Source organism: Chanodichthys erythropterus, chromosome 15 (genome assembly GCF_024489055.1).
Source record: "Chanodichthys erythropterus isolate Z2021 chromosome 15, ASM2448905v1, whole genome shotgun sequence".
Taxonomy (NCBI): domain Eukaryota; kingdom Metazoa; phylum Chordata; class Actinopteri; order Cypriniformes; family Xenocyprididae; genus Chanodichthys; species Chanodichthys erythropterus.
In genome coordinates this window covers 22,068,830-22,096,614 of record NC_090235.1, presented here as the reverse complement: position 1 = coordinate 22,096,614, position 27,785 = coordinate 22,068,830, and the positions used below count along the sequence as shown (strand labels likewise).

Here is a 27,785-nt window from a genome sequence, read left to right as displayed (position 1 = left end):
CATCCTTACTCCAGTCTGCAGTGTCACATGATCCTTCAGAACAATTACAATTTGATTTGATCAAATATATTATTTATTAAAATATATTCTGTAACATTTTAAATGTCTTCACTCTTCACTCACTTTATCACTTTAAAGTATGACAGATTAAAGTATTAATTTTTGTATTTTTTAAATCTTACCAGAAATGTTTAAATTGGATTTCCACAATTTTAAGCAGCAAAAACTGCATTTTAACCTTAATAATATAAATAGTGAATGTTTCTTGAGCAGCAAATCAGCATTTCTGAAGAATCATGTGATACTGAAACTTCTCTTTGTAAACAACAGAATTAAAAATCATTTTAAATGCAAATTTAAACATCACAAGCAAAGTAGCATTTACAGTTAATCGAAAATGAAAACACACACCTGCTACAGCAAGCATGCTATATAATTAAATCACAGCCGTTGCAAATTATATATTTAATTCCCAACACATTCATAAAAAAAAAAAGTTACCGAACACGTTTCAGCGCTGATTCTACTCGCATTTGGTGCGTTGAGCCATTTGAACTCTTTTAGGGACCGTTCATATGTCGCGTCTAAAAACGCATGGAAAACGCGTCGGCGCCGCTTTCTTCTTTCCAAAGCGCTCGGGCGCTGCGGTGGCGTCTGTCGTTACTACGCAACCATGAGACGCGCTCTCCATGACGAGTTTGTTTCAGCAAATGATATATGGATTACCAGCACCGAAAATCACTTTCAGTAGCTTTGCCACGGCAGATTTATTTAAAAATGTGTATCCGTGTACAACTCTGATCAGATATTCCTACATCTTTGCTGAGCTTTGTCCTACAGATGGCACCGCGCAGCGCTGGACCATTCCGTCGGTGAGTTATTAGAAAACATAAAACATACATAAAACATTTTCGCAGTAATTTTACGAACGCACCCACAATAGCCTAGTTTATGTACCTGTTCGTTTTTTTTTAATAAAAATGCCTAAATTAAAAAATTAAGACTTTATAAAGCCGTGATAAGACTTTTTAATACTTTTTAAGGGTCTTAATTTTCCCAAAATTGATTTATCACCTTTTAATACTTTTCAAGACCCCGCGGATACCCTGATTTAAAAATCATAATAAAGCATAATGCTATTGTGAGTTTACAAAGGCTGTGAATTAATTAAATAAATGTATGTGCTGCAGGTTTAATTTGATTTACATATGTGTAGGTTACCTGTGTGCGTTTCAGAGCGACTCTGTTCACAGTAAATGCAGCTTCATGTGAACTGCTATCATTTACACTCAAACTCCATCTCTATATATGCTGTGAGTTTGGATTGCTTTTAACATTCATCTGGAAACGCAATCTGCAGCATTTAATCAGATTTGTAAGGTAAACTTTAGCAAACGCAGGAGAATACATTATACAGTATGTTTCTACTTAGTGCAATGTGCTAACTGCTCTTCGCGATTTCAAAATAAAAGTTTAAGACCTCATTTAAGTCCACATGTTCTTGTTCAAGAAATTACAGTGGTTGTAGCATTTCTGTCATAAAGAAATGGCCAAATATTAAAAATTAACTCGAGTTATCGTTAGAATAATCGGACGATTACTCGATTACCAAAATGATTGTTAGCTACAGCCCTAAAATACAAGAAAAAAAAAAAAAAAGAAAAAAAAAAACTATGAAAATTCTTATGACAACCTGAAACAAAAAAAAAAAAATAGAAAAATAGAAAAAAAAAAATATATATATATATATATATATATATATATATATATATATATATATATATATATATATATATACATACTTGTTTAGTATTTTTGTTTTGTTCTGCTTCAAAACATGTTTGGTTAAAAAAAATACATGAAACAAAAGCAAAACAAAAAGCAAAATGAATCAAAACAAAACAAAAGCAAAAGCAAAGCAAAACAAATAAGACCACATAAATGCACTGCTTTCTTGCTGCTATTGGATCATTGGTATTTAAAAAAAAATAATAAAATAAAAAAGATCTGCATCAATCTGCATTGCATAAATGTACAGATAAAGTGTGTGATCTCACTAACTAGAATCACCAAACAGAATTTAAAATAAAATAAAATAAAATAATAATGTCTGTTTTCAAATGACACAATTCACCTTTGAATTTAAGAATTTGACACGTGAATTCAATTTACATGTCATCTAGAGCTTTACCAATCTGAAGACATCAAATAGCACCCGCCACCTTAGATTCTGGTGTTTCCTGTAGCAATCAGTAGAGTAGTGTGTCCACTTCCTCTCATCCTTTGCAAATCTCATTACTATCCTCTTCCTTCTCTGTTCCCATTAATCCACACACACACACACACACACACACACACACACACACACACACACACACACACACACACACACACACACGCACACACACACATCCTCATGGGTGTATTTGAATCATGAGCTCCGGGACTGGTGTCCCCTGACGGATTACAGCTCGGTACTGTGGATGAGATAAATGATAACTTCCCTATCACAGAGAAAAGTAAATTAAAGTCAGCCGCAGTGCTCGCCCTGCCCATACACACTCTGGGCAAACTTCTTCATTCACTAACTCCTGGAGAAGGACACCCAGACAAACACAGACACTACAGGGAGAAAAAAAAAATCATAGCTTTATGCACCTGGTAAGGCTCTCTATACACACACAAGCACACACACACAAGGATTTAAACACACCTGGATGTTATTTAAATCAGCCGTTCTGTACAGAGGATTAGCTAGGGAATATTCTTGCTATCTCATTTTCAGGTGCAATGACCACAGGAGTCAAACAGTATTTTAATCCAAGTAAAAAGGGTAGGCAATGAGAAAGAGAGTGATAATAAAGTTAATACACAGCATATGAACACAAAGCCATCAATCTCCCTTTACAAAAGTGTGCAAAAAATGCTCTAGACAGTGACAATACTTGCACAAACTGATGTAGATAGTGGACAACTAAACTAAAGGTAGTGGCAACAGTATATATTCATACACAGGGACGTGCACAGACATTTTGGGGGGCAGGGGCTCAAGTGGAAAAAAGTGCACTTCCCATAATTATTTATTTAAAAAAATAATAATCCATTAAATATATTAAGTCAACTCTGACTTCCTTGCCAATTTATTTTAATTCCCTCACACTCACGCAATTGTTTTATTCTTGATTTCTACAAAATAATCAGTTCACACAGAGACCATGTTCTTCTTTAGTACTGACTAGGTTTATCACAAGAGCAGGCAACAGCAAAGGAAATGAATGTGCATGTTTTCCACACTACTGTTTTCAAGTAGCTACAGTGGTGGTCAGAATTATTGGCACCCTTGGTAAATATGATCAAAAATGACTGTAAAAATAAATCTGCATTGTTTATCCTTTTGATCTTTAATTCATAAAATTAGCAAAAATCTAACATTTCATTGAAGGAAAAGAATTGAAAAACACTCTCCAAAACACTTTGGCCACAATTATTGGCACCCCTAGAATATTTTATGAGTAAAATATCTCTGAAGTATATTCCCATTCATATTTACATTTTTTTAGCACACCAGGGTGATCATGAACATGAAATTGTCCAGCCGAAACTTCCAGTTCTGCGGGAGTATAAACATGAGGAAACACAAAGGCCAAATTCCCTTAATCATTCATCACAATGAGAAAAAAACAAAGAATATAGTTATTATATGCAGCAAAGGATTGTTGAGCTTCACAAAATAGAAAGTGGCTGTAAAAAAAATAGCTAAAGGACTGAAAATCCCACTATCCACTATCAGGGCAATAATTGAGAAGTTCCAATCAACTAAAGATGTTACAAATCTGCCTGGAAGAGGACGTAGTAATGCATGGTGAGGTGGAAAGTTTGAGTGGCCAAAGACTCTCCAAAGATCACAGTTGGAGAACTGCAGAGATTAGTTGAGTCTTGAGTCTCAGAAAGCCTAAAAAAAAAATGACCAAACAGCACCTACATCCCCACAAGTTGTTCGGGAGGGTTTCAAGAAAAATCTTCTGCTCTTATCCAGAAACAATCTCCAGCATATTCATTTGTCAGTCAAGACTGGAACTTCAAACAGGACCGGCTTCTATGGTCAGATGAAACTAAAACAAGAGCTTTTTGGCAGCAAACCCACCAGATGGGTTTGGTGCACACATGAATAAAAAGTACCCCATGCCCACAGTTAAATATACTGCTGGATCTTTAATGTTGTGGGCCTATTTTTCTGCTGGAGGTCCTGGACATCTTGTTCAGATACATGGTATCATGGATTCTATCAAATACCAATAGATAAAAAATCAAAACCTGACCGCTTCTGATAGAAATCCAACAATGGGCCGTGGTTGGATCTTCCATTAGGACAATTATCCAAAACAAACATCAACACCAACACAAAAATGTGTCACTGAGCCCAAAATGAAGCTTCTGCCATGGACATCCCAGTCCCCTGACCTGAAACCTAAAGAAAATGAGTGGAGTGAACTAAAGAGAAGAAGCACTAACATGGATCTCTTGACAGGTGTTCTCCAAACTCATCAGGCATTATAGAAGAAGAGTGAGAGCTGTTTTCTTGGCAAAAGGAGGTTGCAAAAATTATTGAATAAAAGGGTGCCAATAATTGTGGCTAACGTGTTTTGTAGATAAACATGTATTTCATAATGTGACTTTCCCCCCACTTTGAATTCTTTTTCTTCAATGAAAGGTTAGATTTTTGCTAATTTTATGAATTAAAGATCGAAAGGATAAACAATGCAGATTTATTTTTACAGTCATCTTTGATCATATTTACCAAGGGTGCAATAATTCTGACCACCACTGTATATATTTAGAATAAATGACTGTGGCAAGGAGAGGGAAATAGTTTCACTAATAATTAGTTTATTTTGCACAAATCAGTAAATTGTTTTAATTCTTTTGGTGTTATTGGAATGCTTCTTTCATGTAGTGGACAATTTTAAGATTTTGGTCCATTTTTGCTGCCATGTCTTTTACTCTAATGGAAAGAAAACTTAACCCTAACCCTACACATTTAGATGGTGTTTGTTTTAAGCTTACTACAATCCATCTGTTTGCATCTGTAGATTTCTTCTAAATTAACCAAAACAAGCTAATCTGCATATTTAAACACATCAAGAGTTTTTTTTTTTTTTTTTTTTCTTCCCTGAAATGTTATAAATACATTATATATTATAACAAATGCCTGCAGAGGGCACCAAAAGCCTGCTTATTTTTGTTGTTACACAGCATAGCACAACAGGATCAAATCCACGATTAAAGCCAACAACCATAATTAAAAATATATTATTAGTTAAATAATAATATTCGGCCACTTTGATAGAAATGCTACAGCCACTTTTATTGATGTATTCTCTCGTGTAAGCACATATTTAAGAATAGCATTATGTAATGCTGTATTATGATTTTTTAAATCGTTTTAATAAATCGTGCATCCTTAGAAAATCTAATAATGCGGTTCATGGATGCTCCTCTTCTGGTATTGACAGCCCTACAGATATCTTCAACATGGTTCAAAACACAATGTATAGCACATTAAAATAACTGAAATTATAATATGACATAAATTACATTAGTATCAAATCAGGCAGATGCGTTGCTGGTGGTCAAACTATTAACGAGGCGTTGAACATATAAATAATCTCACCCTTAAATAGTTACACAATAGTTTCCCAAATTTCACGTTTGTGAACATACACAGGCTACCTGAAAGAAATGCACGGGATGGATCCATCTAGGGCTTTTTCTTTTTCGCTTCTCATCGCCAGACAGCAGTTGTATTTTCCCGAGCATAGTTGTCAGAAGCAGCAAACATGTTGTTCAGCCAGCAGCAAACATGAAGTGGGGCGGGGCGCGGGGGCGGGAATGAATGGAATGTCGCGGAGGGAGGGCTGCTGAACTCGACAAAGCTGACCTGATATATAGTATTTATTTATTTATTTTATTCAGTAAATATAAATTTGACAAGGAAGCTGTGTGCAAACAGGAATATTTATTTTTAAAAAAAGCACCTCAGAAAAAAAGGGACTTTCCCTCGAGGAAGAAAAAGGGCAGGGGCTCAAGCCCCCTTTTACGTCTATGTGTGCACGTGCCTGTTCATACACATAAACACATATAACTGTTTAAAACAATATATATTTTTTAATAACAATAATAAAAAACAAGCTAGAACAAACTTTGTTTAGGATATTGACTCGGATGGGTTCAGTAATTAATGTTTACAGATCTCAATCTGTTTCACACTGACAAACACTGGAGAAACTGTCAAAAGAGTGATTCAATCAGCTGTTTCTGTGTCTCAATGTTGTGACTGGCAGATCTGACACGCTCAAACCAAACATTCATTTTAACATGCATAAAAATACTCTTCCTTTCTGTATATAGAAAACAAACTTGTTTCCTGTAGGAAAAAAGGGGTCATTTTAAGTGTTGATTAGAGTTGCTCTGAGGGTGGCCCTCCATCTGTTGTGTGCTCTGGCACACCTTGCCCCAGGTGGAGAGTGACATCTCTTTGTGACCCATATAATTGGCTCTTTACCACCTTGATCATATCTCTTGCGGAAAAGAGAGAGAGTGTGTGGGTCTCGGGGAGAGCAAGACAAGAAACATCTGTTGTCCTCCTCTACTTCTGATGCAAAATCACATCTAACAAAAAGAGCTAGCTAACAAGGAATGGCATAAACAAGACAGTGAATTCAATGTGGTGTGGCTGGGAGACAAAAAAAAAAAAAAAAAAAGAAAAGTATAAACTGTTACAAAACAAAAATATGATCTTGTTGAGTATTCATTTGAATGGCAATGGCAGTTAATTGATTTAAAGGCTAGAGGTAGATAAGCAGTGGCGTAGCAGATGGGCATGTTTGAGGGCTCCGCGATAAAGACAACCAACAGTAACTTTTCATTTCCTGCTTCAAACATGAAAACATAACCAGGCGGCATTGACATCAAACTGTGGTTAGCAAGTAAACCGTGTGCCACTTTAACTTTGACTAACAGCCCTAAAATACCAAAACTAAAATAAAACAAAAATATACAAGTAAACTAAAACTAACAACAACAGAGTGAAAACTAAACTAAATTGCACCATCGGTGCTCATGCCTTGAAAAAATAAAAATGCAAAGCTATAGTTATATAAATTCGACACTTAAGTCATTAGGTAAAATTATATATATATATATATATATATATATATATATATATATATATATATATATATATATATATATATATATATATATATATATATATATATATAAAGTTAATTTCAATATGTCAAAGCATTGTGAGGTTACAGCCTCATTTTCTGTATAGGGTCCTCAAATCTGTGAATGTGTTACACACAACAGGTTTAGTGTATCAAAAAATTTAAATAACTTTTGACAGGCATGGTTTCAATATGATCTAAGCCAAATTTGGGGATTAAATTGATGAAAGCTGTTGGAGGCGTTCTGCAAAATTCAAAAATCAGTCAGGCAGAAATTTAAACCCTCAGGTCCACAATTTCATTTCTAAGCAATGTAGTTCAAAAGTTTGAATCTAAAAAGTAAAATAAATGATGAACTGTTGGTGGCGCTAGAAGGCATGAGAGACTGGCACCAACATTGCACTAAGGATATTGAAATTAATCCCACTCGCATTGCCAAATATCACACCTTTTCAACATACGGTTCCAGGGGCTGCAATAGACTCCCAGCCAGAAGAAGAATAACCTTCGGTACTTGGGCTTGGAACCTAATAAATAAATGCAAAAAAGACACAGAGGCCCTGTATATACCTGCATTTGGAACAACAGAAATAGAACATGTGGACGGACACAGTACCTTAAAACCCGGAGTCCAGATGGATTATCAATAGTAGGCACCTCATGGCTGAATTCTTTGTCAAATTTTAAGAGCACAGAGATCCACTCTCAGCTCCCACGGGGCTCAGCTCAGGACAGGGCTCTAATTAACAGCAGTGCTGCTTCACACCGGAAAAGGTGGGGGCACACAAGAGACCCTTTACGATCCCTCGAGCTGAACCCGATTTCACACATTAATGAGGATTGTGACTGATTCAGGCTGCAGCAGTAATTGGTGCCCAATGGGAAGTTGTGCATTCAGGTGCTTCTGCTTTGGTGATACTGGTGCTTGCTGCACATTCAGCATGCATGCTAGCAGCAAAGTCACAATACAGTAACATGCCCCCCATATTGTGACATATATTGAACGGCTTACTTCACCAAAAAAAAAAAAAAAAAAATCTGTCATTAAGTACTCACCCTCTTGTCATTCCAAACCTGACCTTTGTTCATCTTTGGAACACAAATGAAGATATTTTTGATGAAATCCAAGAGTTTTTCTTTTTTATCCCCCATAGAAAGCAACATAATTACCATCATTCAAGGTCCGAGAAAAGTAGAAAAGACATCATTAAAATAGTCAACGTGACTACAGTGGTTCAACCTTAATTTTATGAAGCGATGAGAATTATTTTTGCTTTTTTTATGGGGGATACAAAAACCTCAAAAATATCTGTGTTCCAAATATGAACAAAGGACTTACAGGTTTGGAACGACACAAGGGTGGGTACTTAATGACATAATTTTCCTTTTTTGGTGAACTAACCCTTAAAGTGAAACAGATTATTGAAAAAATAAAAAAAAGTAAAAAAAATAAATAAATAAAAAAAAATAACGCTGAACTTGGTCTACCCATTGGCTGTTGATTGGATGGAGGCAGATCTGTTGGTTGTCAACCATTGTGACATATCAATATTAGTTAATAGTATTTTAAAATTATGACTGCAGTATCCTTTACCAAAAAAATTTAATTTACAACTAGCCAGACTGGTTCTTGCTGCTCAAAGACTAAGGCATATGTCCATTTGGTCTGAATCTGAGAGCGTTTGCGACTGCAGTCTGTTCTAAAAAGCTCAGTGTGAAACCCAAACAAATCCTGGTCCAAACAAGTCCTCCTGCCAAAGATGGTGGGTATGGTGTTCTGATTCAGAGTATGGAGTGGTGTACAGCAACAGCTTGAGGTGTGTGGGTCTTATACTTCCCAAACCCAAGCTTGTTGAACAAGCATGACCGGGAATGAGAGCCTCATTCATAAAGCAGATTGCTCTGTGTACTACGAGAGCCAAAGACGGATTCTAATTTTCTTCTCAGAGGTACAAAAACACCTCATTTTAGGAAATGCTGCAAAAATTGTATTTTTTTTTTTTAAACTGCTGATTTCCAAAGGCAGTGGTGGGTATGATTAAATGTTATGATTAAATTAATAGCAGTAATACACCAGCTAGATTTCTACCTCAGAGGCAGAGAACATTTACAGCTAGACTTATTATATTAGTACTATTGTACAGCGCTGTTTGCGACTCGAATTTTAAAGACACTGAAAGGATAAGTAATAACAGTCAAAGAGCTCTTGCTAAGGTACAGCAAAGAAAGTCCATGTATGGGGAAGTGTAGAAGAAAGGGACCACAAAGAAAGCTAGATAACACCCCCCATGTGAGACAGACCAAAGGCTCTCTGAAAATAATCATACAATAAGACTAAGACCCTACAGGATTCCATCAACCTCTCTCTCCCTCTCTCTCTCTCTCTCCTTTTATCTGTCTTTCTTCCTCTGTGACTTTGCCCAAAGTGTTCAAAGTGAATAGTAGAGAACAACCGCAATGAACAGAACCACAATCCCTCTGAATTTCAGAGAGGCTGGTTTCATACACCTGGCCGTGTGTACAAAATATTTTCATGCATGTTGGTGCAGTGCATGTATACTGCATCGGTTACCGCTCTGTGTGAGCCACAGCAGAGCGCAGTGACTTTAATGATTAACGACGGTTCTCCATCGGGCCCCCGCACACCGCCCAAACCTCTGTAATGCGACCAAAAATAGACAAAGTGCAGCGCCACGTTTAATGACAACCTCTTCTGATCGATGCTCCTCTCATGCATGGAAGCAGCACAAAGACAAGTCTTTCAACCAGACAGCTTCGCTGCATGGGGAGGAGGCTTTCGAAGGGCCCGCTTTTGAAGATTTGGACAGCCCTTTTTCCTCCCACCATGCATGGAAACAGTGATGGGCAGACGCTCCGTTGCGAGCGAGCACCGCCTATAGCGGACCTAAGGCTGAATGGAGAGAGCGTGAAGGAGCAGGAGCTGTCATGTTTCTTTTATGGTGCAGTGCTGATGTTTTTCTCAGAAGTATTTTTGAGGAGGCATTGGAAGCTTGAAAGTCCTCTTGTAGTCAGAGATGGTTTGAAGTGAATGACATACTAATAGGTTGAAGAAAGTATGGCACCAAAGCAGCATGGGGTAATGAATTTCTCAAGGAAATCAACCCGAGAAAATTCAATTATTTGGCTTTCTCAGGTCATGTGTGCCAAGTCAATAATTGAATGGAAAGTTCCATTTGAGTTGGAACTGATGAGCCGATCTTTGCCACATTTGGTTGACAACAGATCGATAAATCACAAGTGCACCTTATACCTAAATACACAAAAGGCTATAGGAATTTCAACATCAATATAGAAATAGAGAGACTGACTTAGAAAATTAAAGAATTCAAAGGAATATTCCCATTTCATTGGGATGTTTTCCTCAATGTTTTCCTCAAAAACCTTAATTGTTTTCCTTAAACCTTAAGAAAGACAGAAATATCTTGGATGACATAGGGGTGAGTACATTATCAGGAAATCTGAATTCTGAAGTGAACTGATCCTTTAAGAAACAAAAAACTGAGTTACAGTGAGAGACACAATGGAAGTGAATGGAGCCAGTTTATAAACATTAAAATACTCACAGTTTCAAAAGTATAGCCACAAGATGTAAACAATATAATCACACTTTCGACTCTTGGGAACCATCAGCTGGCTAGCTTCCTTGACATTTGTCATACCAGACACCTCAAGATCAAGGCAGATCTTAAGTCTAAAGATCAGATTAACCAAGCAATTAAAGCTTTCTTAAACATTACAATTCCTGAAAGTCAGTTCTGAGACAATGAAAAACAAATCTGAAGCACAGAATGAGAACAAGTCAGTGTCCTCTAGGGATTTTTCGTTTTCCAAGACTACCTGCAGCTCTTTGTGTTTGGAAGAGCTTATTTTCTTGGATGCACGGGGCTGTTGCTTTTTGAGCTATTTTGTATGGATATAGGGTATTTAACTATGACATATTTAGTCTACATAATGAAGTGGAATTATACTCCTGTCTCTTAACACAGCGTCAATGAGGCCAAGAAATAGAGACGGATAAAGGGAGCATGATCCCAGACTATTAACTTTGAAGATCTACCATCTTTGAACAAACGTTGAGTGTTTGATGTAAGAATTAGCACAATAAGCTGAAAGATGAGGGTATCTGGATGTAGGTCACGTAACTAGGGAAAGTGTCATGCAGGGAGTACCGTTTTACACATATGATACGTTTCCACATATATAATTGATTTGTCTCTTACAGAATGGTAATTATACAAGTCAGCAATAAAATGTAAAACTGGACTATAACAGGCCATTCAGCATGATACACAGTCCTTAAAGGTGAATTGCGACTGCAATAAATGGACCTGATGGCAATGCCAAGAATAATGATTGCATGGGTTGCCTCAAACACTTTCCTGCCCTATCTGACACTGTTCAGATGAACTAGCATATTCACAGCAAAACAGCTCATTATAAGTAATCCAGTCCCAAACTTACGTCTTTGACTGAGCACTTAAAGCAATGTTTTAAAGTTGGCATGTGATGGAAATTTACCCTATTTTTTTTTTTTTTTTTTTTTTCTAAATGCATGTTTTGGTCTTACTGTGAATGATTGATACATGTTTCACTTTAAAGAAAAAATGTCAAATGTTTTGGCGAATGAATTTTCATGACGTTTGCAGACATTTGCAATCGCTAGATAAATATTTATAAAAAAAAATAATTCAGACAATTATTCAGACTAATCTGTGGACTAGTTTGACATATTTATTAGAGACAAATGACTAAACTTTTCTAGACATGGAAAACATTATTAATTGAATGTTTATTATGAGATCAAAAAAGGTTTAAAAATATCTACATTCCCTTTTACCAAAGCGTTATTATTTCAAATGGAAGCTTTTTGAAAAATCTCCCAATACCCGAAGCGAAATTGATGTTGGTTAAAAATCCTAAATCCAATTAAATACATCTAACTTCTGTGCAAGACTTATGTCACCTGGTGCGAGTGTCAAATGAATATGAATCAATTCTAGAATAAAGAACCAAGGATCCCCAAAAAACAGAATTTTATATTTACAGCTTTTCCATGACCGTGGAAACCCAGATGACTCTAAAAAACCTCTCTAAAAACTAAGAAAGCAAGCCAAAGTAAGGGTTAGAACACCTGGCTGAAAGGTGTAAGAGACACCAGTAGCGACCCTCATCTTAACCTACTGGCTCTCTTGGTCAAGGGGAACCATGTGTGGACAGAAGGCCGGGAAAAGCTGGACTAGGATCACAAAGCTGGCCCCTTCCTTCCTCCGCCCCTGCAGTTCAGATCAGCAGTGGAACCAGTACTGAGAAGACTCCTCCATCCATCATGATGACACTGCCACTGTTAACAAATTTCTAACAACAACGCTGCAGCCTCGCCTTGGGCATTGCCCAGCTCCACATAATATACACATATATTGTAAACACAGCTACACAAATACCACCTGCAGACAGGCTTTCAATAAGCACAAAAATACTCTAAATTGTTATTTTACTGTTTGGGGGAAGTTGTAGCCTAATGGTTAGAGAGTTGGACATGTAAACTAAAGGTTGTGGGTTCGAGTCTCAGTACCGGCAGGCAATGTAGGTAGGGGGAGTGGATGAAAAGTGGTCTCTTCCACTCTCGTTAACAAGGCACCCAATCACTCCCTGGGTGCTGCAGCAAAAATGGCTGGCCACTGTGTGTGTGTGTAAGTTCAATACTCACTGTTGTATGTATACACTTGGATGTGTGCATACTTGGCTACACATCACTTTCACTTTATTTTGTTACAATATTCATGTTCGGCAGATTTCTACAGAATCTGAATGCTTGATAGAGTTAGGTTAGGTATAGTGAAATTTTTATTTAATATAATGATTTAATTGTTAAATATATTTTAAAAATATATTAAATAATCATTATATATTATCAAATAAAAATTACGAATGATTTCAGCTACAAATACAAGACATTTTAACAAATATATGTCTCATTCATTCCCACTCAGCACAGGAAATGCATGCACATATTCCATGTGGGCCTCAAAATTGGAACTTGCACACAAAATCAGCTGTCCTTCCCATTACGTTATGCTAAATGCGTGTCCCCAAGTTGTTAGTTTTGCAGAAACACTGGAAGGCTTCTAACAGTTTGAGAGTCTCTCTTGGCACAAGCATACACAGAAGCACACTTATTATTCAGAGAGGAGTGGGTTATATTGATTCAAAGTCTCAAGTCCAAATAGAGAGACAGAAAGTGTGCAACTATGAGAGCGTGTGGGCACTGAAGTTAATAAAACTAGTCAGACTAGCATTCAGTCCATCTTCCTTCCTTTTGTAATGGCAGTTGTGCCGCCAACATCACTAGCTATCTCTAGCAGAGAAAGTGCTAGTCATTATGAAGCTATAACAGAACTTTGGGAAAATTAATTGTTGCACAGGTGCTGAAGGCACCCTGCTATCTCTGACGAGAGCTAATAAGTCATTTGAATTTTTGTGGGAAGAACTTTTTGCAATGAAATTCTTTGAGATTTTTCTCAGCTGATATTCAAAATTGTTTAACCTGATGGACTAAATCTGTTTCTGTTATTAGGCTGAAGTAGGGGTGGGCAATAAGGGATTTTTTTTTTTTTTTTTCAGGCATGATTATGATCCACAATCTTATCACAATTATTTTTCATGTTGATTTGTAAGACTATTTTGCAAGTCACTGAGTAATATAGCCAAACTAAGTTCCTTGTTTAAAAAAAAAAATAACCTCACAAGGTAACAAAATAAAATAAATAAATAAATAAATAAATAAATAAATAAATAAATAAATAAATAAATAAATAAATAAATAAAAAAAAATAAAAAAACTGTAATAATTTATTAAGTCAACTAACACGATTCATATTGTTTTGGTTCTTAAAAATTATGCAATGAAAATACCGGCATCAGACTTGTTCTGGAAAAAAGTGTGGAATAAAAACAATTTTGTCATGTTACACTGCTAAGGAAAAGTTAAAATATTTGGGGGAATATTGTTATACTAAGAGATATGTAGTAATGCTACCAGCTAGTTATGGCCAAAATGACTTATCTACAACCAATAATCATTAGTTGCAGCCCTAAAGGTGATGATACACGGGGCGACCTTGAGCAATCTTGTCGAGCAATGTTGCTTGGGCACTTTCCCATTGAGTATGAGCAACAAATTTCTATCTGGACACTTTAGATCGGTTGTGGGCAATTTTTGAGATCCTCCAATCAGAATGCTAGCAGCCAATGTTGTGACCGGCTTGGAGATTTTGGAAAAAAATCAAACAAGATGACGCCCTCTCAGCTGCAGGGGAGTGAAGCGTCAACTTCTATATTTTTACGCTGGTAAGTTGTCATGTGTCTACCCAAAACAGGGAATTTACCTCATTTAATGCTTAACATACCAACAGGTGTTTAATTTAATGTACGTAGGCTGTAATTTAGCCATCGAATGTTTTCACTTAAATGCTAAAAAGACACATTCTGTTTAACATCTGCAGTGGTGTAGGCTGTATGGTATGCGAAAGTAGCTTTTGACACGATCAACCCGGGTTCGAATCCGCTTTTTACCAAACTCGCTCTTCTCCCTTTCCCATCACAAATTATATCGGAAAGGCATTTATATTTAATAAAAATGAAGAAAATATTTGAAAAGTTGAAATAAAGTGCCTAACAAGCGTTTAATAATAAAGTATTCCGTGGGTTGACAATAGATTGGCTCCTCTCAGACTGGTTGATGCCAACTGTGCGTTGCCATAATTAGTTGCCCTGTCTCACCAGGTTGCCCGTTGACGGCAACATTGCCCAGCAACATTGGTCAAAAAGTTGCCCCGTGTATCATCACCCTAAGGCAACTCCTTTACTCCACTGTCTGCAACCTGCAACATCACAATTACCAAAGAAGAATTTTAAGAATTCAGAGAAACACACCCAGATGAATTCATAGTGATAGAGTCTAATGATGTCTTTCATGCTTCATATAACCTCTGTTATATTTCACCTTGTACTCATTAGCATTTCCATATGTCAATGATGTAACAGACAGTGTGCTCGAATGCCAACTGGGAAGAAAAAAAATGCAGAGTAGTCAAAATTCAAAGAAAGACACAATATTCCCCTCAGAGTAACAGAAAATCAACACAAAAAGCTGCAGCTCAAACAATGACCCAGTCTGGCTTCTCTGCATGTAATTCAGCAAAGCAGCAGCCATGTACTATATTTCTGATGACAAATAGCAGGGGTTTTCAACCTTTACAGACTCCAGGGACCACCAAACCAGTTATTCTACCAATTCAAGGAACAAGTTTTAAAAAAGCTATATTTTCACAGTAACTCTTAAAAAAAAAAAAAAATGGTAAGAACGTTAACATTAGTGTTAACTATTCTATAAGTGTGATTCATCCATTCATGCCTCATAATTTTAACTTTTTTTTTTTTTTTTTTGCTCAGTGGGAGTCTCAGCCTCCATAGTTGAGAATTATATAATGAAGTAATGTAAGTGTAAAAACATTTAAAATAAGACATATTCACATTGTGAGACATTATGTTACATTCGTGAGATATAAAGTCACATTGTGAGTTATATTTAAAAAATAAATAAATAAATACATTTAAAAAAAAATACCACAGTGAGAAAAATTTGCTATTGTGGAATATTATTATTTGTAATTGCGACTTAAAGTGACAATTGTGGGATATAAAGTCACTTTTTGAAAAAAAAAAAAAAATCATTGAGAGTAGCGGTGTGCAGGTGGGGAGGATCTGAAAATGGAGACGTGAAGTCAGACACTTTCTGCTTCTCGTAATGACACTTGCGCTGCGTTTGCATACTTTATCACAATTGAAGTGAAATATTATGTAAAAATATATGATTAATTGCAATTAATCGATTTTACAGCTGTACTTTAAAGCTGGGGCTACAGGAACCTCCAGAAACGCACAATGCACTAGGAGCTTTAAGAAAAAATAAGGGGGAAAAAAGAAAAGTGAACTTAATGGATGTAATCAAAGAGTGATTATATCAACATTAACTCAAGTGTTCTAGATAATGCAGCATGGCGATCTGGCTTCTTCTGCCTGCAAGCTGATATTTCAGTCTACAGGAAACTAGATCAACATCACACACATACAACCACACCAATTAGCCTCTATTAGCTACAACACTGTAGCATAACAAAGATGATATGCTGTAACTGTGTGTGGATTATATCCGCCTTCGTCAACCCCATCTCGAAGCTGCGGCACTTGGGATTTACACACAAGAGCAAGAAGCTCCATGTTCACATGGGCTTTGAGCATAGGGATTGTCTTCTCTGATCTAGAGATGAGCTAGAAATACCTAAGCCTGAAGACAATTAAATAATTAGTCCAATTAAGCCTTCGGATAACATGCCTGTAATTAAATCATTTGCGCACCAAGGGATGGTGACAGTTCACCAAAACAAAGTTTGTCTGTGGTGGGTTTTCATCTCCCATCTAAACAAAATGATTTAATTGCAGTTCAGCATTATGTGGATTATGGTAGAAAATGTACCACCCGCAGATCTCTGATGAAGGCCAAATTTTGTCTTTCACAAGTGGATTCTGGAACGGTTTTAAAAAAGGTAGTTTAAATAAGAGGTAAATGTGAATATTTTTGAATATTCGCAACAAGAATGTTGGTGCGCTAGTAACTCGTTCAACAATAGATAGGCTACTGAGGTAAAATAAAATGAGTATTCGGCTGGTCAGTGGTCATGTGATATGTCAATGGTCATGTCAATATGGTGGCCACCATGTAAAAATAAAAAGCTTTTTATTATGACACACATACAGTATATCACGATTTAAATCTCATGTGAGTATACAGTATATTATTTTAATCGTATTTCAATAGTAATTCATTACAAATGAAACTTTAATGAGGGGAAACTTAGAGTGGATCTTTTATTTTTATTTTCAGTTCTATTCCACATCTTTCAGCAGATTTCTATGGAAGCTTGTTTGCGCCATGGAATAAAAAATATAATTAAACTAAACAATGTATTTGTGACTTATCTCACAATAAAAAATTATATCTTGCAAATCAGACTTTATTTCTCACAATTCCAAGTTTATAAGTCACAATTCTGCCTTTTTTCTCAGAATTCTGAGATATAAACTCGCAATTGCAAGTTATAAAGTCCTAACTGGGAGATATAAACTCACAATTGTTGAGTTATAACGTCCGAATTGTGAGATAAAAGTCGCAATTACCTTTTTAATTTTTTATTCTGTGGCAGAAACAAGCTTCCATAGATTTCCCCTCACAAAAATGTGAACAAATGCGCAGAGTCCTAGTGGATCTAATTATGTGTATATGTTATTACATTATATAGTAGTTTGGAGACCTACCGTATATGCCTGTGTGCTTTGATGTTCTGCATTTTTTTTTTATGATTTTGAATCATTTGAAATTACTGTGCAGGATGCTATATATCCTCTATTCCAGAGTGGCCTAATTACGGTGAAAATATCCCAATATACACCTAAAAATACTGTCAACATCTTTCCAGAGAAGAACTCTCCATGCTTGAAATTGGCTGGTGTCAGTAATGTCAGCTTTGAGGAGAAGGCCGTTTAATGTGCAGTCTTTGCGGGCACAGGAGAAGGCTGCATCTCTGTGACAGGCACATTGGCAGTGTCCTTCTGTCTGGCACAGCCAATCAGCATGCTGACTCAAGGGAGGATAAAACTCAGTGTGGCTTTAGCTGAGAGGCACTAGAGCGAGCCAGGAAAAGCCCGACTGAAGCACGCACGCACATACTCGTCCTCTCATTCTCACTTTTCCATTCTAGTCAATTCTTTTTCAGTGTCACACATTCTCTCGGTGTCACACTTTATCTCACAATTCTGATACATATATATATATATATATATATATATATATATATATATATATATATATATATATATATATATATATATATATATATATATATATATATATATATATATATATATATATATATATATATAATTAAATTAAATTAAATTAATCAACAAGGCCCACATTTCCTGCAATAAACTGTTCTCTACCTCAATCCTCACCCACAAATCCGAAGCTTAATGCAACACAAATCATCAACGCAAGACGCCAGCAAAAGTGACAAGTGACAGATTTGCGATATATGCAAATTTAAATGTGGTCACCCAGCATGATACTATGTTACTGTATGTTTCTGTCATAATCAGTCACAACAAGCAGGCAGAAAATGTTGTCAACGACTTTATTTCAATTTCTGTCATGTGTTGGCTATATACCAAAACCCAGCTACACAGCGCTGTATATTTGTGCTTTTAAATAACAGCTCAATAAACAAGAATTTAAAATCGAGCAGCCTAACCTACATTTGGGCCCTATTGTAATGATCAAAGCTCATGGTCTGAAGCACATGGTGCAGGTGCACTTAGGGCATGTTCGAATTTCCTTTTGCTAGTTTAACGACGGAAAAAATGGTAAGCCAGGCGCATGGTCCAAAAGGATTGTACCTAGTCTCTAAATGAGTCATGGGTGTGTTTTGGGTGTAACATATGTCATCTCCCATTCCCTTTAAAAGTCAGGTTTTCAGTTGCCTCAAAATAGCAACATGCCAACAATGCGCTCGTTTTCAGAACAGCACGCCCTTAGGCAAACAGATGGGTGCGAGTGTATTTGTTATTTAAACAATGTTGAAACTAGCAAAAAACACTTGCATAGTGCCTGCCGTCACATTGCGCGTGATTTATGATATGTCTAATATGCCTAGTTACTTTGTCCATTTCTGCTCCGCAAACGAGTAATCCAAGCAACACCGCTGAACCCTCGCGCACCTCAAAACAGCACACCATTGTGGCATGAATGAATCTGTGTTTTTATAATGAATTGATTGAGCGAATGATTCAAAGAGTCACTCATAAAGACTTGTAAACAAACCTACTCTTACTACTTCGAACATACCTTTATATGGCAGAAATAGTGATAATAGTATGGTAGTAGTCCATGTGGTCCCGAATTTAGCAACAGTTGTTTTATACATCGTTTACTGATTTAATGACTCTCTCAGTCCTGAAAGTATCAGTGGTTTTGAATGAACTGATTCAGTGATTCAATGACTTGCTAATTATACAGTAATTTATCGCCACCTACTGGCGTAACAATATAACTTGCAGAAAGAGACACCGAAAAACATTACTAAAATATGCAAACAAGTGATTCAAGATTGATTCAAACAGTCCTAGTGCTGTACTAAATACCAGCACTCAAAGAACACTGCTCAGTCAATCAAATTCAAGAATTCACCCTTGCATAATAAACACCAAAATGTTCTGACCGACTATGATTTTGCCAGTGTCTACTGACAAAGTACTCATCACTATAGAAGCTTATCGAGTCACAACCAGTAAAGACACAGTGTCTAAGATAAAGTAGCACACATGCCTCCCCAGTCCTAAGCCAAAATCAGCAGGAGCAAACAGTGCAGCCAAGGGGAGTCAGTGATTACCATTTTATCACAAACACTTATCCTCATTGGAGGCAGTTCAAAGCGCTTTAAAGTTTCTTTCCCTTTTGTAATTAGAGGCTAATAATTTAAATACAAAATGAGCTCTCCAAATCAAGCTGAAAGTGAAACACTTTGTTTGTGATCCACAAAGAGCCAATGGTTACCCAATCAAACAAAGTAGCTTGCAAAGCAGTTTAATTGATTTTAATGAAACGGCTGTAAAGGGAACAGCTAGCAGCTGGTCAAAAAGAAGCCTGGCTTACCTTGCCGGACATCTCTCGGTGCTATAGCGATGCCATTCTTTGAATGCAGCTGTGTTACACAACAGTCGTCGGGTGGGGATTGCAAGACACTCACGCTGGGGTCTAAGGAATTGTTGTGGGGTGCAGTGGGTAGCAGGGACACCGGAGGGGCCGTGTTGGGACAAACACAACCCGTCTGGGTGATACTGCAGCTCTCGGTTTCCCAGCCGGAGCCGACATGCAAGCATTCCTCGAACCAGCGGCACAGAACTCCACATGTAAACTGACTCGAATTTTCATTATTAATGAGCAGAACCTCTACGAGCCGGAAGTCCAAGGTTTCAGCCGACAAGGGGGCCTGGCCCTCGGACATCCCATCTTCACTGTCGCCGTCTCCGCTGGGGTGAGCGGTCAAGCACAACTGCACAAAGTTCTTATCAAACTGCAGGAACGTGTGAGGGCCTGGGACCATGCAGAGCTCAACGGCTTCAGGGTCCGAGGGGAAGGTGGGCTGGTCTGGGGGTCCACAGGTCTGGTTTGAGAGGTAGTGGTCCAGAGGCAGCACCAGCGGGGAAAAAGCTAAACAGGCGCCGGCATGGCGATTGAAGCGGAAATAGAGCGAGTACTTGGTGGGGTCAGGGTTCTCCACAGTCCAGGAGCATCCGGATGCCAGAGCCGACGGGCTGGGAAAGAGGTCCCTGAGCGAGAAGGAGCCGTATAAAACCCCAGCCACCAGAGAGGAGCAGGGGGCAGCCTGACCCAGCGGCTCCACAGCCCAGGCCAGTGCAAAAAGGGATGACAGCACAGACAGACAGAGATGACCAGCAGTGTTCATCCTATGTCATTTGTCCTGTGGGGGAAGAAAGACATATAGATGAGTGAGCTTTAAGGTAAAAAAATTAATCAGTCAAATATCTCTTTGATAAAACAGATCATCGATCATCATTTTTTGCCCATTACTCGCCTCCAAACAATTTGAGTGTTTAAGTTTAAAGCTATGCAGCTTTGGCAAAATGGTTCAACCTATAAAATTAACATTGTGAAGTGATAAAATACAAAAAAAATTCACAGTTTGAAAGCTGTTGAATAGTTTAAATAACCAAGGTAGATAGAAGGATAGACAGACATATAGAAAGACTGGATGGATGGATGGATGGATGGATGGATGGATGGATGGATGGATGGATGGATGGATGGATGGATGGATGGATGGATGGATGGATGGATGGATGGATGGATGGATGAATGAAAGGCAGTGGCTATTCACACAGAAATTGGTATTTACAATGACTATAATAGTGTTAAATTATGTTTGCATCATATAAATATCAATAAAAGGCATCCAAGTGTAAATAGCATTGAATGCTTTTCACACATTGTAAATAGAAGTAATTTGTGCTAAAAGGAAAATCTCTCAGCAATGGTGGGTGGATTTAGTGAAATATCCATGACCACACATGCATACGTTTAGATGTATTACTACACATATAAAAAATGTTCATTACTTTATTTTTAAGCTAGTGTGCCCATTACTGGTGAGGATTCTACATGCACAAAATAAAAATATGGCAATTCAATAAGAAAATTCATTGTTGATTATTTTCATTATCGATTATTACAGCCTATGTACCACAACAATTTGTGTTGTGGGAAACAGTATGTGTTGATAAAACAAAAGAGAAAGAGAGTTCTGAAGGAGAGAAAGCAAGAAGGGCAACACAATGTGATTTGAATATTAGATTCATTAACAGATTTACATCACTAATCCTCTTTAATCTGTTCTGTGGAGACACTGCAGAGTGTCATAAACAAACAGCCAGAGAATGGCAATGACAACAGAAAAACCAAGACAGGAGAAACAGAGCGAGATGGAGAGCAACGGTCGTGTCACATATCGGGCCATTTAAGCTCTCTGACAGCATTAATGAAGCGGAAAGTTTTCCTGTAAATCAGCCCCTTCGGTCTTGATTCCCGCCTGCCAGAGCTCCTCATGCCAGCCTTTTTCCACAGCTGTGTTTGTGAGCCCTAATTCAGCCTCTCCTGAGCCACCACTCACTTTTCATTCAGTCAGCCCGCCCCTCTGGCACCGGTCCCTTTGTCTTAATTACATGTGGTTAGTGGGTCACATTACTGGCATGCAGTTGGCTGCGGAGGTACGTCCTTCATTTGGAAGGCCTTCGGGTTTCCGTACACTCCCACCTGGATCAATAGGTGGAAATCTCTGACTTTCCTCCTGCTTTCTGCCTTTTTGTCATTCTGTCTCAGCCTTCCTCTCCTCCTTCCCACTCAGAGCAGACTTGTAAATCATTTCAGGGCTGCGTGTTCTCTCTGTGAAGGTCGCAATCCTATTCACAAAGACACAAAACGGACACGCATACTTTTCTCCGATGTCTGAAATCCCTGACGGATGTACCGAAAAGACTGATGACTCTTCTGTGGAGGGTTTAGCCTCTCAACTAATCTCCCACACTTTCATTTATGCACGTACACACACACACACACACATGCATCCTTTAGTTTCCCACTGTGACATTTACAGGTCTTTCAGTTTTTGTTCAATAGGATGTGGCACGTGTCATGACACAAATTTTTTTATCTGATCGTTTTTAATTACATAAGAATGCAATTCACACATACAATGACTTGGACACACCTCTTCTATGATAAGCTTGCTTTTATTTTAAAGGTGACCTATTATGCCCCTGTTCACAAGATGTAATATAAGTCTCTGGTGTCCCCAGAACGTGTCTGTGAAGTTTCAGCTCAAAATACCCCACAGATCATTTATTATAGAATGTCAAATTTGCCCCTATTTGGGTGTGAGCAAAAACACTAATTTTTTGTGAGTCCCTATAAATGCAAATGAGCTGCTGCTCCTGGTCTGCTTTCCAAAAGAGGGTGGAGCTCTAACAGCTCATGTTTCGGTTGCCCAACAACAACAAAGCTGGAGAATCTCATGCAGCAAAAATGAGGATTGTTAGTAATGCTGCGTTCACACCGAACACGTCTGGGGCGTCAAATTCGCGCCAGACGCGTCTAGATGGACGCTTGAACATTTTGAAGTCAGACGCTTCAGATGCGCGTAAAATTCGCTCAATTCACGCGCCTAACAAAGTGTGTTCAGACGCGAATTCGCGTCATGGGAGGGGCTTTCATCTCTTTCTGCACAGATCCTCTGAATAAACATAGTCAGTTGGAAACCCGTAGCGGCAATTTAACTCTGTTATGCCGGCCGACTTTTGCTAGCTAGAAGGTGGACTAGTATCAACGGCTAAAATCACGCAAAAAGTTTTACAACTAACCAGATTGTCCGATTTCTTTGCTTATTCTCTTCCAGGCAAGGTCCTTTTTATTCCTGTCTCGATAAAAATATAATGACACATCATAGAGCTTACAGTGTTCAGCCTTATATTGTTCAAACCAGAGTCAGACACTGATGGAGAGACTCAGGAAGAAGATACATCTTTTAGAATTCAACTGGACATTTCTGAATGGTTAGTGGATACATTTATGTAGTTGCTGTGGAATTGATTCAACTCATTGACTAGCATGTGCCGTCATGTTAATCTTTTGTGCAAATCCAGTGTTGAATTGACCCTCGTTTGTAAAGCAGTCTGATGTAAAATGATGGCATGGCAACAGCACTCTACTACAACAACTCTTCCTCTTCTCTAAAGCAGTCCAACATGGCTTCACCCCCTTTGTTGCATGTTCCTGGGGGCAGGATTTATGTCAATTTTGGGGTTTGGAAGAAGCTTGTTGTAGTCCCTACCAGCCATTTGTTGTAGAGATCGACTGATATGGGTTTTTTATAACCGATGCCGATATTTAGAAGTCAGGGTCAGCCGATGGCCGATATGTGCTGCCGATTTTTAGGGCCGATATCTTGAAGTTTTCCCCTTCATTTGCATGCTAAAAAGTCACACTAATAATAAGTGGATGCACAACATTATTGAACACTGACTTGGACCATCTCTCGAATCTTAATTTTGTGCACTGCACTGGTTTTAAATAAAATATTTATCCAAAGTTAAACAAACAAATCAATAAACTGACCAAGTATTAAATATATAAAACAGGTAGGCTAATAAAAAAAAAAAAATATGTCAATCATTTACATGAAAACATTAATTACATAAAAGTAATTTATCAAGCAGAATTTTTCAAGTTTGTTGGAACATGTAAACTTAAATATATATTTAAATAAAATAAATACAACTTTATACATAAAAATCAATTAAAAACTTTGTCATGCCTTGTATGCAAGAACAGTGCTAAACTCTTAGTGGTTTCTGACATTCTTGACGGTTAACATTAGACAGACTTAACGAGGATAATAACTGTGCAACATATATGTAGGCCTATAGTCATTGGTCGGAACACATCACTTTATTAGGCTGATGTCCATTTGTTTTTGCATTACACAGTTGATGGAAACAGACGCAGATGCGCATATTCTTGAGCTGAATTTTCATTAATACAAAGTTGGATGGAAACCCAGCTATTGTCTGCATCAAACCACGCTTCCGAACAAATGTCATACACTTCTGCGCAGTGGCGTAGCGCACATCTGCACGGCCCCCCTGAGCCGAAAGTCAGTATTCAAAGTGAAAGTAAAAGTGACGGAGCTGTCTGACGCTGCATTAACGGAGCATTTTCTCCCAGAGACGAATTTCAACATAATATGCTGATAATGGTATATAACTGTCTTAATTTATTCCATTATTTCTCTTGTGGCCTGTACATATAGTGAAACAAATGAGAAGAATAGTATTTTGTGTTAAACATTGTTTGTTTTTTTTGTTTGTTTTTTTTAAAGTTGGTGCTTGAAGTAAAGCTGCTCTTAATTTTCATTTATGACTGCAGTGTTAGGAAATATTATAGACTGTTAATAATTTTAATTATATGTCTAATTCATTGTATAATAGATCTAAAAAAAATGTTTAAAAGATTTTCAAAGAGGAGCTGATAGCTAATCTTTTATTATCCTCACAGCACGTCAGTTATGTGGTGATGTGCTGTGAAATTATTGCGGGGCAAATTTATTATATTAATTGAATAATAAAAGTAGCTTACCTAATAGTAATAATAATAGACTAGAAGAATGTAACAGGCTTACATTAATTGGAAATGCCAAATCCTCCTAATATTGCCAATATTTGTCGAAGTAACATAGCCCTCAATCATGCAGTGTTTGTGAGAGCAGCTGCCTTCTCCACCCCAAGCACAGAGTGAAATTCTCCGACTCCAATGCAGGAAAAATAAAACAGAACTTATAACATTGGGGCTAATATGTTAGCAAGCAAGCTGCTAGTAGTTTTGGACCACAGTCCTAAAGTTAACTACAAGTAAGCGAACCTTCAACCAGCTGTAGCATTATCAGTTCCCGACAGTTCAATGCTACTCGTTTTTTCTTTCACTAAGTGAAGCAACACTTCATAGTTTACTAGTAATATATAGTAAATATATAGCCATAGGACATTGAAATATCAGAACTTAAGCCTTAGGCTACCTTTATCTCCTAGGACTGTTGTTGAATCTTCCAAAAGTTTCAATTCACATCAATAACACAGGGCTGCCTGCGGCCGATGCTGATATATTAAAGAAAGACAAATATCGGCCCGATATATCGGCCAACCTCTAATTTGTTGTAGTCCTTAAAAAGCGATTTCTGTAAAAGAAAATATCTCCCTTTGCATTGAACTTTGAGCGTCATAACTTTGCAGATGTTGTTTATGCTCAAACAGCAACATTAAAGTTGAAAAAGTGAAATGATAATCAAGGACCCCTTTAATTTCTGAATTAAAATTATTTTTGATAATTGTTTTGGGTATGAAGTCAAAAATGTCAAGGTGATACAAAGAATCTGAGAGAAATGAGAAAAAAGCCTCATTAAAAGCATCATAAAGAAAAACTTTAAGATATGTACAAATAAAAACACACAAAACAATGATATCATATAGAAACAATCATGATTGTTTGTCAAGGTTTATAAGTCTTTTAAAATCTCTTGCTTTTGCTAATCCATACTGCTGTAAGTATGTAAGATATGCTGCTGCTGCAGCATAAATATACATTAATAAATCCTGTAGCTAATCTAGGCAGGTGGAGCTGCAGGAGGTGGAAGGTTTCAGAGGAACTGTAATAAAGCGCTGCAGGACTAGCCTACAGCAAACACTGAACCAGATTATTTAAATGTTGAGCAAGCAATCTCATTGCCTGCAGGATCAGCAGAGCTCAATCAGCTAGTGCCATGTGGTAATGATGTGATTGCTTGTAAGTAATGATTAAGATGTGCAAACATGTATCCAAAGTTTTTTTTTTTTTTTTTTTTTTTTCTTTTTCCCTACTTGATGGTTACATTACAAGACATTTAAAAAGTCATTAAAACATTGAAACAAAAGTTCTTCAATACCTTATGAAAGGAAATCAATACAAAGAGTATATATCTAAGAACTTATCATATATCCTTTTTAAATTAGAGTATTTTTCCCTTTCTTTATCATGTGTTTCTTATATGTCTTTGACCCATATACCAGAACTTTGCCACCTTTTTCACATTTATTTCGAGTTTACCTTTGATAGAGAATCAAAAGTTTAATATATAAAGATAAAACGCATTTGTCTAGTCAAGCATATGTTGGGATGTTATGAATATTCTGTTGCATCCCAAAAGCACATTATCTCAGTGTATGAGTTGTGTTGAAATCAGTCACCAGCAGCGAAGCGAGTTAAATGAAGCTATGAATTGGCTCTGGAGAGGGGCCTTTAAACAAGGCAGATGAAAACACGAGAGTTTAAAGTGGATACATCTTTCATATGACGAGAGGTTCCTGAGCTTATTGTGAGATGGCTGGAATAAAGGGTTTACATGAATGAAACGACACAAACAAATTATTCTACCAAGAAATAAATAAATAGATGAATTGGCACAAAGAAGCGAGTCGCACTCCATTTCACAGGTGCTTATCGCTTCTCTCATGTCTCATATTTTTGGAAAATGGTTATCTGATCATGCGTTTGCTTATTTACTTATTGATTTATTTTGTGGGATTATGGGGAAGAACTTTTTTTTTTTTTTTTTTTGTCATTGGCTATTTTAAACTGCAGGGTGCAGACAGGCCATATCTGAATGTTTGTATACATGTGACACTAATCTGATTTTTTTTTTTTTTTTTTCCTGAATCATGTGAACAAATCCTTTCAAATCCGATTTGCTCTAATTTCATGTGGTCCTGGATTGGATACATTTCTGATTTGAGTCAAAACTGTCACACCAGAATGCATGTGTTTATTGTATATAAGTGTATAAAAAAGGATATATGACCGCACACTCAACTTGTGAATAATTTATTAGCCAACGTTTCGGCAGAAGCCTTTGTCAAGGTATATTTTCACTCCAAGTGGAAAGAGCATAAATAGACAATCAGCAGGTGCATACAATTAATCCCAATCAAATATACCATCAATCAATTAAGTATTCTAAAAAAACTGTCCAACATACATGACATGAATACATGTCAACAACAGGAAACATCACTAACAATAAAAAGCAGAAGAAAACACTTATAGAAAACAGCTTAGATCGAATTCAACATTCAGACCGTAGGGAATAAGAGTCCTTAATTTATATATCCAATAAGCTTCACGTTTGAGTAAGATACAGTCAAGGTCACCTTCTCTCGTCAGTGGAGACACTCGTTCAATACCTTTTCTATAAGTGTTTTCTTCTGCTTTTTATTGTTGGTGATGTTTCCTGTTGTTGACATGTATTTATTCATGTCATGTAT

The 27,785-nt window shown here is 37.2% G+C and overlaps 1 protein-coding gene across 1 annotated transcript in view; it reads right to left on the bottom strand.

Moving 5' to 3' along the window:
* Positions 1-27,785, bottom strand: part of adgrb2 (adhesion G protein-coupled receptor B2) — a 349,244-nt gene that overhangs the window by 232,664 nt on the left and 88,795 nt on the right. Inside the window, exon 2 of the mRNA XM_067410949.1 lies at positions 20,017-20,845. Coding sequence (XP_067267050.1) covers positions 20,017-20,830 — 814 coding nt within the window. The 5' untranslated portion in view covers positions 20,831-20,845. The remainder of the gene's footprint in view (positions 1-20,016; positions 20,846-27,785) is intronic.